This window comes from Drosophila innubila (genome assembly GCF_004354385.1).
Source record: "Drosophila innubila isolate TH190305 chromosome 2R unlocalized genomic scaffold, UK_Dinn_1.0 1_C_2R, whole genome shotgun sequence".
Lineage (NCBI taxonomy): Eukaryota > Metazoa > Arthropoda > Insecta > Diptera > Drosophilidae > Drosophila > Drosophila innubila.
The window spans coordinates 14,683,649-14,702,014 of record NW_022995374.1 but is presented as its reverse complement, the minus strand read 5'-3'; the positions used below and the strand labels follow the sequence as shown (position 1 = coordinate 14,702,014).

At 37.2% G+C, this 18,366-nt stretch overlaps 2 protein-coding genes across 4 annotated transcripts in view; both read right to left on the bottom strand.

The window, feature by feature from the left end:
• Positions 1 to 3,080: 3,080 nt before the first annotated feature.
• LOC117785542 (calpain small subunit 1-like) lies at positions 3,081 to 3,440 on the bottom strand. Its single transcript, XM_034623622.1, has one exon. The coding sequence runs from the start codon at positions 3,415 to 3,417 to the stop codon at positions 3,241 to 3,243; it is 177 nt and encodes a 58-aa protein (XP_034479513.1). The 5' UTR covers positions 3,418 to 3,440; the 3' UTR covers positions 3,081 to 3,240.
• LOC117785541 (alpha-protein kinase 1) overlaps positions 3,081 to 18,366 on the bottom strand; it is a 54,808-nt gene continuing 39,522 nt past the window's right edge. Inside the window, exons 4-11 of one of the 3 annotated variants that reach the window (XM_034623621.1) lie at positions 8,249 to 9,130; positions 7,843 to 7,981; positions 6,431 to 6,958; positions 6,157 to 6,348; positions 5,713 to 6,108; positions 4,811 to 4,913; positions 4,559 to 4,742; positions 3,081 to 3,750 (exon numbers count right to left, since the gene is read on the bottom strand). In XM_034623621.1, the coding sequence (XP_034479512.1) occupies positions 3,439 to 3,750; positions 4,559 to 4,742; positions 4,811 to 4,913; positions 5,713 to 6,108; positions 6,157 to 6,348; positions 6,431 to 6,958; positions 7,843 to 7,981; positions 8,249 to 9,130 (2,736 nt within the window). In that variant the 3' untranslated portion in view covers positions 3,081 to 3,438. Of the gene's footprint in view, positions 3,766 to 4,558; positions 4,743 to 4,810; positions 4,914 to 5,712; positions 6,349 to 6,430; positions 6,959 to 7,842; positions 7,982 to 8,248; positions 9,131 to 18,366 lie in introns of all 3 variants that reach the window. The other 2 variants (XM_034623620.1, XM_034623619.1) reach the window with 2 other exon arrangements.

Genomic DNA, 18,366 nt, shown 5'->3' with positions numbered 1-18,366 from the left:
ATTTTTTATTAAGTTTTCTTCAGCTTGTTCTTTTTGTTTTAAACGATTAACGATGTTCCGCGAAAAGTCACGACATATTCACATCTCTAAATAACAGAGTCATAAACTAACATTGTGCAGCAATAACATAACATTTCGACTTCAAGCAGGCTAGATAGGTGTGGAGCAATTCTGTTGAGTGCCAACAGCGCTGTTTGCTACAGTTTTAGAGTCACTGCTGTAAAGTGCAAACACATATTGCAATGTAAGAAAACTTCCTGCTATAAAATGACAGTTACATTTTAATTTAAGCCTGATTTGCAGATTATATATCAAACTAGTTCCAGTAGGAACTACCTCTTTTGATTTTTTTTTGTTTATATTCCACCACAATAAATTGTTACTTACATTACAGCAGTATGTTAAATTGCATTGCAGCTTGCAAAAATGTTTGCACTGCTGTTAGGAGCCCGACAAAGATAGGGAAGTCCCGATATTATAATGGAATTAAATAAACAACCATTGTTTATATTGTTTAGAAATTGCCGCATACATCCTGCCTTCGTTAATGAATTCGTACTTCATCATAATTAAAAAGAAACAACCCAGATAGTTGTATTATTTAATAATTTTTATTTATAGTACCTCACTTTAAAAATTACGTTATACCAATATTACATTAAATGTTTGTTGTTTAAACTGCCTTCCAATTTCCATATACATACATCAAACTACTTGTATTTTGCATAATGTCTTAAGACATACGCATTATTATTAATATTATAATTATTATTATTCTTTAGGTCTGTATGGTTCCGTCTGGGCTAACATTTAAGTGAATAATCGATATTTTCTGTATATGTACTTGATAATCCAAAATGTGCTATAATATTGTGTGGTTAATGATTACACTTAAACTCTTAATAAGTTTACACATATATATATGTATATATATGTATAGTTTTTTAAATGTTTGTTAGATTTCATATATGTTCTACATGATCTGCCTTCAAGTTTCTTCAATTCATTAATATACTTTTTTCTCTTTTTTTTAATTGTTCATTGCGACAATTTTAACAATGTTATTATGATATATGTATATTTATTGGTTTTAACTCTTATAGATTTTACTTCATATGCTGTTCATTTGTCCATCGTATTGTTAATAAATTTACAATGATATACAGTTGTTGTTTTTTGCCTAGTTTGTAAATATACAAACGAAAAATTAGAAGTATGTATATTTTTATATATGTATATATATATATATAATAATAGTGAAGAATAGCAACTAAAAATAATAGGAATTAAATTATGTTGAGTTAAGGTAAGCATATTGCATTTCAGTTCTACGGTATGTAAACACACTATGGGTTAAATTATGCATTAAATAAATTAGGCGCAATAAGTGCAAACATTTCGAAATAATGATTCTTTATTTTGCTTTTTTATTTAATATTAGTTTTTTATAACCTAAAAATATTTATGTATTTACAAAGTTTTTCAAAAAAGTTTCCTGTTTTTTTTTTGTTTGCTGTTTTGCTCCTTGAAACCAAAACTTGAAGTAGCTTCAAAAATATATGTATTTATGTATGTTTTGTCTGTGTATGTATTTGTGTGTGTGATTGTATACTTCACTCTTTCTATATACTAATGGAAGCTATACAGAGTTTTCTTCATTTTTGTATTTCTAAATCGAAATTTAAAATTTTTAACATTATTTTTTGTTTTATTTTAATTTTTAATGTGACTTTCTTACAGTTTCATTTGATAGTTTTTTCCTATGGACTTAACCACTCATTGAGAAATATGTTCATATGTTTATGTATGTATGCATGTATGTCTATGAGGCGAGAAAGAAAAATAAAATATAAGAACTATTTCAGGGATTTTTTGTAATTGTGGGGTTTAAGTTTAGGACTTTATTTTGTATGCTATACTAGCAATTTTTACATTACTTTCTAAATATGTGAGTGAGAGTGTATGTGTAAATGTCTGTGTGTGTGAATGTGTATTACTATTACACACATATTTTTCTGTTGCTTTACTGTTACTTAATGTTCTTGTTCCTTTTTTTTCAACATATTAACAACATTTGAAATATTTTTACAGTTTTTCGTTTTTATTTTATTCTATCAAAAATACGTTTCATTTTCTGTTTTTTCATCTTCAATATTCATTTTCAATTATACAGTTTGCATTTGCATTTGCTACATTTTAAAGTATACTAAGTTTGCTTCACGCTTTTTTAAAATTCAAATAATTTTTTGTTTGTTTTGCTTTTGTTTTCTTTTGTGATTTACTTAAAGTCTTTAATTGCTAATGAGTTTAATTGCTAAGACCTTGATGATTTTGGTTTAACTCTAATTTTAAGGTATTTTTTTCTCTTTCTTTTCTAAACGAAATTATAAAGCATTTCTCATATAAATATATATATTTATACATATGATTATATATGTTTATGTGTATATGTGTGTGTGTGTGTATGTTTTGCCGCATATTGTTATTGCAGTGGTTGCTTTTACAGTTGTGGGCGCACTTTCAGTCTCACACTAAACTAATGAAAAAAAAAACAGAACAAAATATTAATATGTACGTAAATTAATCAGAATTTCTGCTAAAAATGTTCATTTTTGTTGTTCTTGCTTAACTTTAATGTAATGTTTAAGTTTGGATCAGAAGAATATATGATGTAGGATAAGAAAAAAATATAAATTCATCTTAATTGTCCCGTTTTACAAAAAAAAAAAAATAAGGAGGAAAACAAAAAACAAACTGCTTCTAAAACCGTGGCCGCAAGTGTGGTTGTTCTGTATGTGTTGTGTGTTGTATAAAGCATATTTCATATACATTAACATTAAGTATTATTAATATTATTATTAATATTATTATTATTTACATTTGATACACATTCTAATTGTGTAATTAATGTTTCATCTTTTTCGTAAATTTCTTTAAATTTTGATTGATTTTTTTGTTTTTACTTTAACCAAGTGAATTTGCATTATTATTTATTCCAAAAACATTGCTCTCAGCTCTATTCATATTGCTCTCAGCTCTCTCGCTCGGTTGCGCTTTGCTTTTGGCGAGCTTTCTTCAAGTTGGTTTGGACAATAACAAGTGAAACTGTTTCAACTTGCGCTTCCAGTGCTTTGAGTTGAAGCGAAATTGAATGGCGGCGTTGACGTTGACGTTGGCGTTGATGTTGGCGTCGGCGTCGGCGTTGGCTTTGTTGGAGTTATCTGAGCTTTTGGCGTTTTCTCAACGCTTTTGCTTGGTGGCTTTTTTACGCTTGCTGGTGCCAGCTGTGGGCGGTGGTGCTGTCGATCCGCTCGCCTGTCCTGATATGCTGGCAAATGGTGTTGCTGTTATTGTTGCTGTGCCGCCTCCTCCAGCTCCACCACCGCCACCGCCTGCAACGCTGCCGCCGCCCAACATTGCCGCAGCGTGCAGTGATTCTCAACTACGCTCGGGCGTGCCGTGATGCTGATAGATCTGTTGAAGCTGCTGTTGTTGTTGCTGGCTGTGCACCACTTGGCTACTCGATGTTACCACATCCTGTTGCTGCTGCTGTTGCAAGTGCTGTTGCTGTTGCTGCTGTTGCTGCTGTTGTTGATGATGCGCCTGGTGTGGCGACTGCTGTTGCATGTGCACCACATGCTGTTGCATATGCTGTGGCGTCGGTGGCCCCTGCTGCGAACTGTGGTGCTGCGGTGTACTGTGATGCTGCGGCGTCGGCGGATGCGGCGACGGACTGTACGGGAACTGTTGCTGCAACATATGCAACTTGGCATAAATAAATTTGTTATCGGTTAGTCAAAGCTGGCAGTTTTGTGTGTGGCATTATTTGTAATGGATAATGGACATTGGATAATGAATAAACTATGTTAATAATTAGTTACTTACAAACACGCACACACATACACAGTGAGAGTTAAAATGTAGATCGTTTGTGATCAGCATTATGTATTGACTTTGTGAATCGTCTCTACGACAGGAATCTAAACGTCTACATTTTTTTAAGTCTTCTACAAGATCCATATAAATATGTTTTTTTTACTGCGTTCAATGTGTTCACTGGCTTTGAGTTCAACGATTAAACATAATAACTGCTCCTACGCTCCTAGAATTTTAGTAAAATATACCCTCTGAATCAGTTTTACATGCATTTTACAGATAGAAGTCGATTTTTCCGACCCCATAAAGTATATATATTACGAATCACTATAAAAATCTGCATCGAATGGCATTAAAAATTTTAAATTTGAAAAAAAAAATTTGTTTTCAAAAAATTTGAAAAATGTCAAGGGGGTAGCATGCAAATTTTTGAAAAATTTTAAGTTTTCAAAATGAATGTTATTTGAATTGCTAATTAATTTGTAGATAAAAACAAGACAAAAAAGACATTCCGCATGAAAATCTTTTTGGTTTTGATAAAGTTATGAGGGATTAGAATTTTCAAAAATATGAAATAGATAGCGAATATTAGAATATATATAGTTGTGTATGTGAGTGCGCGTTTGTGTGTGTGTGGTTTCAGTGTATATTATTGCAAATTCCTGTTAGCTTAGATACCTACCGAATTCTCCTGACTATGCTCGATAATCTCAATGCTGCCGGTCGTGTTGCCCGATGTGTTCATCAGCGATACGCCACTGGTATTTGCCACAACATCGTATTTGCCGCGCTTGAAGCGCCCATAAAGCGAACTGTAGGGCAGGTTGTAATGTATGGCCGCCTGATTGATGGACATTTGGCCAACGCTATAATGATGATATCATATTTGTAAATAATAAATATATATATATGTTTGATATACCAAAGTACTTACCGCACTGAGTTCAATGCCTCGTTCATGGCATCCTCGGACCAAGGTGTTGGATTTGAACGCGATAATTCGATGCCCTCCCGTTTGCAGCGTCCATAAAGTGTTCCTTTGGCATTGTAAGAATTATATATGAATTAGCACAAATGGACAGGAGAGGGACACAAAAAGGAAGAGAATTTACAGAGGACACTCAAGTACACAAATTACGACTGGGAGATAGAGCAAATAAACTAAAAAAAAACAGTTTGATTTTGAGCGAGAGAAGGAAACATTTACGACAAACAAAATGACGAGTAGCAGAAGCGATTCGAATGCACATAAGTCTAACGAGTAGAGTACAACGAGTAACATTAGTAAGTTTGATGAACGCTTAACGCTTAACGAGTAGCGAGTGACAAGTTTACTGTAAAAAGCAACGAGTACCATTAACAAAAGAAACGAACTCAAGTTCGAGTATAACCGAGAGCTCGCAACAAACAACACTAGCGAGTTGGATTTAGGACAACGATTAGTTGATATAACAACGAGTAACAAGAAATACATGTAAATTCAAGTATAAGCTGTAGCGAGTAACTTATACTAGAAGCGAGATAAATGCGGAAGGAGTAGCTTGCTGCATATATAGCAACGAGTAGTAGGTAACGAATACCTGCAACGATTAATATGAATGTAATTATTCAAGTAATGGATAAACAGCGTGTACGATCAACGAGCTGTCTTTATCATAACATATAACGAGTAACGAGTAGCAAGCACCAAAAAGTCACATTAATGCATATACTAGTGAAGCAACTAGCAAATCCCAGGCTACTTGTAACGAGTAACCAGTTATGAACACAGTGCAACGAGTAGCATTCGTTGCGAATTTTTTATTGTGAATGTGAATGGGAATGGGATAAACTCACCTGTCGGTATGCCAAATTCAGCACTTGCTTTTTGCACAGACGTATTACCGGCACGTATCGCCTCCAATGCACGCTCCAAATCCTCGGGTGTCCACGTGGTTGGTGCGGCATTGAATGGCGCCGCCAGCCGTATGCCCTCCCGACGCGCTATCTTGTAGAGCGTCGATGAGGGTATACCAAACGCTTTTGATGCTTTATTTGCCGATATTTGACCCGATCGCAGTGCCTCCAAGGCATTCTGTAATGCATCCTCGTTCCATGATTTGGTGCCGCCCTCCTTCTTAGGCGTTTCGATGCCCAAACGATGTGCACGCTGCCATAATGTCGTTGATGGTATGCCATAAATGGCAGATGCTTTCGTCAGGCTCATGTTTTGATTCTTTAATGCATCTAAAGCTGAATTCATATCATCTTGTGTCCAAGCTTTGGGACCATTAAACTGACCTTTCTCGCCAGCACTACCACCACCACCAATGCCGCCACCACCACCAACACCACCGGCGCCGGGGCCGCAAACGCTGCCACCCAGGCCGCCGTGTTGCTGATCCAAATTCGTATAATGCGGCTCATTTTGATCGTGCGGCGAACCGTTGGCGATCATCATTGAGTCCTCGCTCGTATCCGAGTTGTACATGTCTGTAAAATAACGATGATGTTGCCACAATTAGTTGTAAGAACATAAGTAAATTGAGTTGTTGTTGTTGTTGTTAAAACTTACCCATATGCCCAGTTGACATCATATTGACAATCTCTGGCGTTATTATCATGCCCGGCTCATGCTTGATCTGGCTCGGATCAATCTCCATGACAGTGGCACCACTGATTTCCGCATGTGTTGCATGCGTGCCATGCTGTCCATGCACTGCTGCCTGCTGTTGCTGCTGCTGTTGTTGTTGTTGCTGCTGCTGTTGTTGCTGCTGTTGCTGCTGATGTTGTTGCTGCTGTTGCTGTTGCTGACTTTGCGCCAACAATTGTTGAGCGTGCAAATGCTGATGATGATGTGCATGTTGCTGCTGCTGTTGCTGTTGTTGTTGCTGCTGCTGTTGCTGCTGCTGCTGTTGTTGTTGTTGTTGCACATGCGCCAAATGCTTGGCCTCGATTACTTCACTTTTGATATGCTGCACCAGATTCGAGTTGCTCTCGTCGCCAGTTGTATGATGATGCGATATTGAATGCATGGGAGATTGATCGAGCCGATGGATTTGCTGAGCCAAATGATTGTCTATGTCAAGCGGTTCGGTGGGATCTACAAATATATGAAAATATAAAGTTAGTACGGATTCCAGCACATTTTTACTTACTACCTATGTAAATAAACAAAGTAAACATAACAAAACTGATTTTTAGCTACATAAACTCGATTATTTTTCAATGATTAATCAAGTTAATTAGACCAATTTTCATAAAACGAAATTGAAAAATTCAATTCCATCGCTGTTTATCTATTCCATACTTTCCCTTGATACTTTTTCAAAAACTCCGAACTGCCATAACTTTGTCAAATCTTAACCGATTTCATTGCGGAATGACGATTTTATCATTATTTGGCCTCTATTTCGATTCCACGGCAAAATTGGAAAAATAAATTTTTTTCGACTACTGTCTATTTTTTTTACTTTTCCCTTAACGCTTTATCAAAAACTTCAATTTATCATGACTTTGTCAAATCTTACCCGATTTCATTGCGGAATGTAAATTTTATCGTTATTTGGCCCCTATTTTGATTCTGCATCAAAATTTTTTTCGACTTTTATCTATTTTTTTCCTTACTTTTCCCTTGACACTTTTTCTACCGCTTCAAATTATCATAACTTTTTCAAATCTTAACCAATTTCATTGCGGAATGTCGATTTTATCATTATTTTTCCACTATTTTCATTCTGCATCAAAATTGGAAAGTTGAATTTTTTTTTGACTACTGTCCATTTTTCCTTACTTTCCCCTTAACGATTCATCAAAAACTTATTTTCATTATTTGACCTCTATTTTGATTCTGCATCAAAATTTGAGTTTAATTTTATGTTTCTAACTCTTTATTTTTTAATACTTTGCTAACTTATTAAATGTAAACTGTTTATATAAAAATACAAATAGATATTAATTGATTGGACTACCACTACCGAAACTCACTTGATAGATCGCGTGTATCGGTACTGGGGTTGCACGATAGATCGACATGTTCCGTTACGGTGACTGGTGTGGCCGATGGTGCTGGTGGCTCCGGTGTAAAGTCCAGAAATCCCATGGGCACGCCCAACAGACCGCCGTTCTAAATATGTGGATAAACATTTTGTATGGAAATGGAAATGGGTAATATATATGTTAGACAAATAGAGATCACATATACAGAGAGAGAGAGAGAGTCAGAGAAATAGAGAGTGTGTGTGGATTTTAAATAGGTAGTGTGTGTGAGTGTGAGTTTGGTAGGTGAGATATACGAGTATATTACGTATTTATATATATATCTATATATATATATATATGTATACGATATTGAGACGACACGCAGCTTGAAATTCGCTGCGGCGACACTTACCATGCCCATGCCTAAACTAGTCATTTTATTATCTTTTCCGTCGCGCGCTACTACAATTTGTGTCACAATCGCTTGGCCGCTCACGCCAGAAGCGGCATTATTCGATGTGGACGAGTTGGATGCCGGCGAGGCCACCGATTGTTCTGTTTTGCAAATCTTTTGCGGCTTATTATCGCTATCGGAATCGTCGCCAGGCGTCGTCGTAACGGGAATATAATTGCCCTCTGCTGTTTGCTGCAGACTCACGATCGATGTTTGATTTTGTCCCTGAATGAGTATCGTTTGTGGATGATGATGTTGTTGTTGCTGTTGTGATTGCTGCTGCTGTTGTTGTTGCTGCTGTTGTTGTTGTTGGTGATGTGCTGGCTGTGGTTGTTGACCTGTGGCGTTGCCACCTAGTTGCAAATCTGGCGATTTCGAACGTTTACGCAAACGCGACTTACGCGGCGTTGGCTGCAACTGTTGCTGTTGTTGCTGCTGCTGCTGTTGCTGTTGCAACTGTTGCAGACTGCTACTGCTGCCACTTGTGTTGCTCAGCAGCTGTTGCCCAGCCGCATTGGCCAGTTGTATGCCACTATTTGTTGCAAGACTATGCTGTGCCAACAATGCACTGTTCACCAGCTGCTGTTGTTGCACCTGCTGCTGATGCTCCTGTTGCTGCTGTGCCTGTTGCTGCTGCTGATGGTGTTGCTGCTGCTGCTCGATTGTGGGCGAGGGCGCGCCGGGCACTAGGCTCGCATTCACAATATTGCCAACAACCGCCTGTTGTATATTCTCCGACACGGTTATCGTCGCCGATGCAGCGTCATTCAAATCATCCGCATTCTCAGCCGGCTCACAGAGTCCTTTGATTTTCAACTGTTCTGCGGTGCGTAACAGACCCTAAAATAATCAGAAAAAATTCAATTCCAATTAGTATTAAATTTGTCATTTCGGTATTTCATATCCTATCTTATCTCACTCTCTCTCTTTATCTTTAATCTCTTTCTCACTCTTCTCTTGTTCTCTCTCTCTCTCTATCTTATCTCTTATCTTACTGTCTATCTGTCACTCTTCTTTTCAAATTCTCTCTCTACTTTCTCTTTCTTAATTTTTCTCTCTCACTCTCTTTCTTAAATTTTCTCTCTCACTCTCTTTCTCAATTTTCCTCTCTCATTATTTTTCTTAATTTCTCTCTCTCACCCTCTTTCTTAATTTCTCTCCCTTTTTTTCTAAGTCTTTTAAACTGTATCTTTCATTCTTTTTTTTTTTTCAATTCTTCACTCTCACACAACCCTCTGCAATTTTTTCAATTCTTCTTTGCACGCTATCCTTAAACGTTACACTGACTGCAAACTGTATTAATTCAAAATTTAAAAATGTTAGACTTTTTCAAATTGTTTAAACACAACAAGGCCTTGCATTGTGACTTAAAAAAAAACTGTTAAAAAGAAGCCACACCCATTTTTAGTTGGCACCTACACTTGTACATGGCTAGTGAACAGAAGTACGGACTGCCCAAAAGACAGACAGAACGGCAGTTGGACAGAAGTATACCAACAACAAAAAAATTTGTTTTTCTGGGGTTTTTGGGTTGGGCTCGAAGTCATTATGGCGTACGCTTGACTTTGGTTTTAGGATTGGAGTTGAGTTTGGGTTTTGGCATGGTTCAACATTGGTTTAAACTGAGACTGGCAAGCCAGTCTTGGGCCACCACGCCCCATTTGGGGGCAACATTGCAGTTGGCAGCCGTCGCAGCAATTGGACAGACAAATATTTACTTCAGAAGTTTTTCTTTTAAGCAGTGCGACGACAATGCTTTTCTTTTCATTTTTCCGACAATTTTTTTTATATTTTTTTTACCAGCCTCAACCCCAAGCGCATTTGATATTTTCTTGTATTTTTTTTTTCATGCTTCGCATTTTAAATTAAAAATACGGAAAAAACACTCCGGCGCACACGCACAGAAGACACAGAATCAGGAGGGGAGTTGAGGGTGAGGGCGAGGGTGGGTAGAGGGAGAGGGACTGGGAAAGGAAAAGGCTGAGAAGAGAACTAAAGAAAAAATTCTTATTACCGCCTGCTCTTGCTGCGGTGTCCCTTGGCAGTCGAAGAAACAAAAAGAAATTAAGGCGAAAAATTGAGTAGGTTGAAAATTTGTGTACCCGTTACACACCAACCCTCGCTTCGACCCCTTCTCCTACTCCCACTCCTACTTCAGTTCCCCCTTGCCACAACTGACCCCTGTCGCCCACAATGAACGTCCAGTTTCCACTTGTAAGTTTTAAAAAAAAAAAAAAATCTTTTCTTCTTCGACACGACAAAAAATATATGTACATATATAAGGAGAACGGGGACTTGGGCAGAGAAGGATGATGGTGGGGCGGCGAACGGAACCTTCGAATAAATGAAAGAAATTCTCAGCTTTTTTTTCTCTACTTTTTCGCAGCTGTAGATGCAAATGGCTGGCGCCGGAAACGGAACTACGGGGCATGATGCGCGAGGCACTACGGGGGCTGCTGTTGCCGGGGCATGTCAGTAAAGGATGCATGATTGCTTGGAAGGGTTTTTTCGGACTGAAGGTTGGGCATTGAGGGGTCTTTTGGCTGGTGCGGTTTCAACTGGGTTCTTGTGGTTGTCGTTGTTGCTGCTGCGGCTCATCAACGCGACTTTGCCCACGGGCCGCCCCAACGCCTTATTTATTTATTTAAGTTAACAAAAAAAAAAAACGAAAAAAAATATTTTTAAAAAGCAAAAAGCAACGAAAAAAATGAAAATAAATAAAGGAGTGCATAACAAATTTACGCAACTTTTTTGCAGCAACGCGCTATTTTCGTGGCCTTTTTGCGAGTTGCCTGTCGCTGGGTACTTTATTAAAAACAACAACAAGTTAAGTGAGTAAGATGCAGACTTCAAGTAAACGAAGTTCAAATACTCTTATATTTTCATTAAAAAGTTATACTTTAAAAGGTATTAGCCAAATTATGTAAATTTTAAATTAATTTATGAAAATATTTGATACAAATGTATTTCTTATTTGAAATATTTGACTAATAAATTTATAAAATACACAAGCTTATGTATAGATATGCAGAATTTTGAGAAATAGAGACACACTTATATACCCTTTTAATTCAAAAACTAACCGATCTCTTTGCATTAAAAGAAAATTATAATAAAGAGTTTGGCATACAAAATTTAAATAAATTTGCAGGCCTTTAGAACAGAGGATGACAAGAACTTTGCCTCGTCCAGTTTCTTGGCACATTTTTTCTCTTCCAGTTGCCAATGTTGTTGTCCTTGTTGTTGTTGTTGCAAAGCATTTCTTGTTTTTAATTACGTTGCCGACGTCAACAGCGACGCTGACGACGCTCTAATGGCCAACAGAAAACAGCAGAAGAGTGGGAGGAACTGGGTCTTAACTAAAACTTGGACTTGGGCTTATGTAAAAATAAAAAGAGAGCGAAATAGCAAAAAAAAAAAAAGGTTACAAAAGAAATCTTAAAAAAAAAAAAATAAAAATGGGTAGCAAAAAAAAAACTGGTACAAATGGCAGTTAGCAACCCTCTAGAAGGAAAAAAGGATGATACAAAATCAGTGCACAGGCCACGCCCACTGTTTGCACAGGCTTCGATTATCAAAAGAGGAGAGGGCACAAGTTCCAATTAAAAAATCTTCATGTGACCCAAAGTCAAATCACAGCGTGTTCGGGTTAAGCTGCAGCGGGCTGAGAGGGCTGCCGAGAGGGGTAGTTAGAAAGGGAGGAGGGTAGACCTCCATTGAAATTCTAACACAATTAGTGCATGAAAATGAAGCGCCAACGCTGCGTATGAGTGATATATAGCTTAAAAAGCAGAAACAAGTCACTGGCAACAAGCAAATCCTGGCCAGGACAAAGAAAAAAGACAAAACACAAACACACACACACACACGTTTATATAATTGAAAACCGAGCACACACAGTGGCTGCAACAGCAACAACAACACTAACAACAATAGCAGAAAAAATGGGTTGCAAAGAGAAAAGCAGAAATTGGATAGAATTGACCAAAGGTAAAATCTGTCTAAGCCATAAATGCAGCTTGAAAACTCAACAAAATCATCTAGAGCATTATTATCGATTAAGCTATCGATTATAGCCTTGTCTATGATATCGATAACAATAGAACAACTTAAGAATCAGCCAAAAAAATGAAGAATAAGTTTTGGAATAAAATTAAAACTAAATTATCCTTTTTGTCTTCTTAGTAATGGCATTATTAGCGTCGACTTATGATATCGATCATTTCTTTGCACTTGTTTGTTGAATACTATAATTTCGTGTTTATTCTATTTGTTTAATGATTAAATCTTTAAGTAAAGCTGTGCAACAATCGTTTTAGCATTTTATAAAGACAGATTAAGTTTAAGCTAAACTTCTAAATCTAATTAGTTATATCGATAAACGGTAACATGCAGAATGATCGCCTTTAGCATAAACTGTACTCCACAATATAATACAGAAAAAAATCAATAATTACCAATGTAACTAAATACAATTAAAAATACAAAGAGAGGCAAAATCGCAGAGCAGACAAATGAGCGGAAGGAAGATAAGAATAAAAAAAAGGGCAACGGGTACAGCTAAAAAAATACAACAAAATAAATATATACATATATATATATACATACATAAAAAAATAGATGGTTAAAAGCGCTTACTTACAGCCCAGTTGGCAAATGGGCAATGGTTAGGGGGGCGTGGCGAAGCAGAGGAAATGTGGAATGGGAACTGAGGACCGTAGTGAAGTGTAGGTAAATATGGGAAGCAAGTAGCAACATCATTCTCTCTCCATCCACCCACCACCCACTGGTACAGTGTCCTATCAAAGACAATGGCCACATTCAAGGGTTTAAAATTTCAGCATTTGCATCCTTGCCACAAAAAGCAGAAGAGTGAGACGCAGAGAGTGAGAGAGGAATAGTTCTAGCAGAAAAGGTGCCGTGTGTACCGTAATTTCATTTCATTTCATTTAGCATTTTTCTTGTTGTTCCTCTACTTCAACATCCTTCACTTCCTATTCCTCTTCATCTACTACTGTTGCGTGCATTTGTCATTTATGTTGAATATATTTTTTTTTTTTAGTTTACCAAAGGTTTCGATTTTTTTCCTAATTTTTTTCCATTTTGCAACTTGATGAAATGTCCATTGATGCTGATTTTGTAGCAAATTACAGGGCATCAATATTGAAATTCAAGTACATGTCGCATTTTTTTTTGTTGCTTTTCACTTTATCAGCATCCGATTACAGGATTTACTTTACTTTGAGGAGGGAGGGTTTCCCAACGACTTTCTGGGGGTTGAGTTTGGGTTTGAATTTTATCGTAAAGCAAAATAATTGCATGCAAATGAGCATTTTTTTTCATTTTTTTTTTTTTTTGAAATGTGTGAGATTCGTATTTCCACTTGGTTTACTGGCAGCTATATATGCATACATCTTGATGTCCTGCGGGAGAAGAAAGCGGGGGCGTGGTAGCAACGAATGCTATCAGAGATTTGCATATTAACACTTTATGATGCTTATTTATAAAGGACTGGATGTGGTCAAACATTTCTAGGTTGTATAGAAAACAATTTAAAATATTGAACATAAGATGATATTACGCAAAAATATCAATAAGAATCTCAATAAACAAACTATAAGTTTTTAACAATATCCATAATTAATATAAAATCCAATAACCAAAGCTAAGATATTTCTTCCACAACTTTCTTAGATATATTAATCGTTCATATCTAGTCTCTCCATCCAATCATCACTCTTTTAAACACTTACTAATCCCAATCTTAGTTCAACTCAGTTAGTTTCTCATTTTTGGATTCACTTACAGACACAGCTTACGTCAGCGCCAAACAAAATAAAAAATTTAAAATAAAAATTAAAAATCGTTTAAAAAGCAAACTTTAAAGTTTGTTGGCAAAAGCAAACTTTAAATTATACTGCAAATCGATAAACCATTTTTAAAACTACTGCTGTTGTTGTTGTTATTGTTGTTGTCGATATATATTTACCTGTAACGAGACAGAAAAGAGAAAATTTGCAAATTAGCTAAAAATGTATAATTAATTAAAAACAATCAAAACGCCACACGCTTTGATTTTGATGTGTACAAGTGTATGTATATGAATAGATGTTTGCGTGTGTGTGTATGTGTGTGAACGCGTGTGTATTTAAAGAATTCCAGGGGTGCACGCGTTTTAAGCTTTTGGGGCTTTTTCGAAAGCGGAACCAAACCAGTTGCTCTTCGAGCTCGCTGCGGGAGCTTGTGAGTGGACTCATTATGCGAGAGACGAAGATCGACAGTGAGAGCGAGAGATCGACTGAGAGAGCGAGAGAGTTAGCAACATCAGCAACAATTTTATCTAATTGACAAAGCAAGACAATTGAATGCTCACACACACACTAACACACAGATAATGTGTATGCATGTGTTATAGGGGGCCTGGGAAAATGCGGCTGTCAGCGTTAATTAAATTAAAGTCAAATGTACATACAACAGAGCTTAGAACATCGCACAGCAATTGAGATAAAGATTGTGCCCTTTCGAGGAAGCAATTTATAGCTGCAAATCTATTGCAAAAATACAACAGCAACCAAATGGCAAACGAACAAACGAAAGACACAAAAAGAAAAGAAAAAAAAATTGGTGCGCGCAAGTAAATTACGAAATTACTCAAGTGCTGATTGAGTTTTACACGCGAGCCGAATTTACCAATGGCAACCAAGCAGAGCAGAGCAAAGAGAGCGCGATAGCGGAGAGCAGAGAGTGGAGCGTAGCTTTGTAGCGGGTGTTTCAATTGGCAAAGGTAAAGAGAGCGCGAGAGTTAAATTAAACTAATGCCGATTGTTCCAGCAACAAATAAAAATGTAGAAAAAGAAGAAGAAGATGTAGCTGTCGCTCGCTAGCAGCAAAAAGTTTATTGAACTTTTTCGACGTTTCGTTTGCTTTTATAGCTTCATTATGTGTGTCTTGTTGCTGTTGTTGTGGCGACTTGAAAGGTGTACAAAAACTACAAAACAGCAACAACAACAAGCGCATATTAATGAGTTTTGCATGCGTCCCTGTCTGTCTGTCTGCCTGTGTGTAAAAAATTAACAGAGTATGGCGAGACGGCAATAAGGGAAAATGTATTGAAAGCACATAAACAACAACTGTACAAATTGCAAGCTTTCAAAAGCTGCACAATTTAGCACACATATAATTTGCACGCACATGCACACATACATACATATGCATGTATGAACATATTTTCTGAGTCTCAGTCGCAATGCATGTCAAACTGTTAAAAGGCTAACATGGCAGAGCAATGTAAACAAATTGGCTGCGAAAAAAGAAAGAAAGAGAGCGAGAGAGAGATTAAGGCAAAAACAGGGCGACGACAACAAACGACCTTCAATCATAAAAAATGAGAAGCAATAAAAACATCAACACACAAAAGCATCAGTCGCAGTCGCAGCGCAGTCATAAAGAAAGTCAAACGAACGAAAGCGTTGGCCAAACATGCAAACATACATACTTGCTACACTATAAAAAGGGAAAAACGCAATTTTAGATTGAAAGCGGCCGACGTATTCACACACACACGCAATCACAAACTCACGAGAGGCAAAAGAAGTGAAAACCGTATGAATGAATTGAATGAAGCTTACGCCTAGGTGTGTGTGTGTGTGCACATGTCTGTGTACGTAGTGCTTCACTACGTAAAACGTAAACGTAAAGCGCGACTTTTGATATGGAAGAGAAATGGGCTTGTTAAAATAAAAAAAAACAACATAAAAGCAATTCAATTGATAGACACAGCGACGAGAGACAGAGGCGAGACAGAGGGACAGAGAGAAAAAAGAAGAAAAACAATAAAGGAGAACACTTGCCGGCACAAAGCGTAGCGAGCGCTAAATACGACGAGCAAAACAAAAAACGGCGCAATGAAAAATATATAAAAAGCAACAAAAAAAAATAATCATAAAAAATGCTCAAAGTCAAACACACACACACGCGATGTACGCATACAAGCGGCAGAAGGCAAATACGTAAAAGAAAACAAAAAGTAAAAGCATAAGTGAACTAACACAAAGAAAAGCCATGAGCAAAACAGCAGAAAAACGCGAAAAAATAATAAGAACTAAAATTTTACAAGAAAATGAAAACGACGGCACATAAGAAGCTGTTGTCTCAGACAGGAAGACGGGAAGCCAAGGAATGCGAGATGGAGGGGGGCAATGGATTGGTTAAACACAAGCCAGACAGCAGCAGCAGCAGCTGTTACATTTAACACACAGCTGCACGTATGGATAACGGTACCGACCACTTTAAGTCAAAAATAAGCATTTTACCGTTTAAATTGTGTGTGTGAGGATAAAAGAGGATACAAGAAGGAATTGTTACAATTTAGCATGAGCTTCACTTGTTGAGCATCAACGACGCCCACGTCGGAGAAAGAGAAGGACACAGGAAGTAAGGAAATCAGGAAATAAGCATTCAAGCAGCTGGTCAACTTTAAATGGCAACAAATGTTGATAAACGATAAGAGAAAGCTTTGTAGCACTTAACCTACAACCAAATAAAAGATGTCAGCTTAAGTTGATCTTTTGAAGGATTTATGAAGATAATAAAGTATAGAATTCTGTTTGGAATTAATGATGATTTAAAAGAATTTTCATCAATGATTATTTCACATGATTTCTCGCGAAGTGACTTGGGTGACTTGGGTTCCTTTATAAGGAATGAAAATCCATTAAAATAAATTATTTTAAAAAGCAAAGATTATTTGCAAGTACAGTTATTATTTTTTGTAGTGACTATTTGATTACAAATAAAAATAAAAACTATCATTATTTACGATTCTTAATATATGTATACATACATTTATAAATATTACATATATTTGTATTCATATTGAGCCTTTAAATAATATTAAATGGCATTTTCCATCAAAGGAAAGTCAAGGGAATTAGCATTTCAATAACAAAAGCTATCGGAAACTCATTCAATTTCAATTCAATACCTTAAATGTTTTCAACGTTTCTCAAAATCAAAGCTTCAATTATGCAAAGCTTAAAATATGCAAACTCAATGCGACAACAACAATGACACCTCTATAAGAGACCAAGGGGAGAGAGAGAGAGAGTATAGCACCCACAGGAAATGCTGACCATTCAGTCATTTAGTCATTTGGTCATTTTGAGAGGACAGAGTAAAAGCAGGCGGACAGACAAGGAGAGACATTGCCTTATTTATGTGGAAGAGAATAGAAGAGCTTCGAGTTAAGTGGAGAGTGAGTAAAGTGGAAAGCAGTTCAGTGGAGACCAAAGTGGAGTGCAGTTCAGTGGAGAGTAAAGGAGAGTGAGGAGACAGGAGACAAGAGCAACCGCAAACGATGTTGAATTGAAAACTTATAAAACAGAATCAACTCAATGTGAACTGTGAGCGCTGAACTGAACTGAAATTGAACTCTCACATATCCATGTACAACGGAGTGAGAGAGAGAGAGAGAGAGAGATGGAGACAGCAGTATGGTGACAGGGCAGCAGCAGAGAGCAGGGGAACTGAGAGGGCTGGCTGACTCACACAGACAGACAGGATAGGACAGACAGACCGACACACAGGCGAACAGTGAGGCAAATACAAATACAAATCGTGAGGCTTAATATGCATCGCTGGATAAATTGCTAGGCTGCTTGCGACGCGACGCGACGCTGATTGAAGCAGCGCAGCGCCAGCAGGCCAGGGCCGAACTACAACAACAACAGCAGCTTGGCAAAGGGGGACGGCGACAGCGACAGCGACAGCAACATTGGCAGTCACTCGCTTGACGTCGCTGCTTGGCTTGATTGGACTTGGACGGACCTCAAAACGTGCCATTTTCAAGCTGCCTTAGCTTTATATATGTGTATGTGTCTGTAGCTGTTTTGTTTGTGGCTTCACTTGCAAAAGGTTTTTTTCGCACACTGTGAGACACTCACACACACACACACCACATACACTGACACATGGTTAATTTGCCATTTTTATGGTTTCATGCCTTTGGATAGCCCCAAAAAGAATTCACATTTCAAAAAAAATATATATATGTATATGATCGCGGTAAATGTAATATT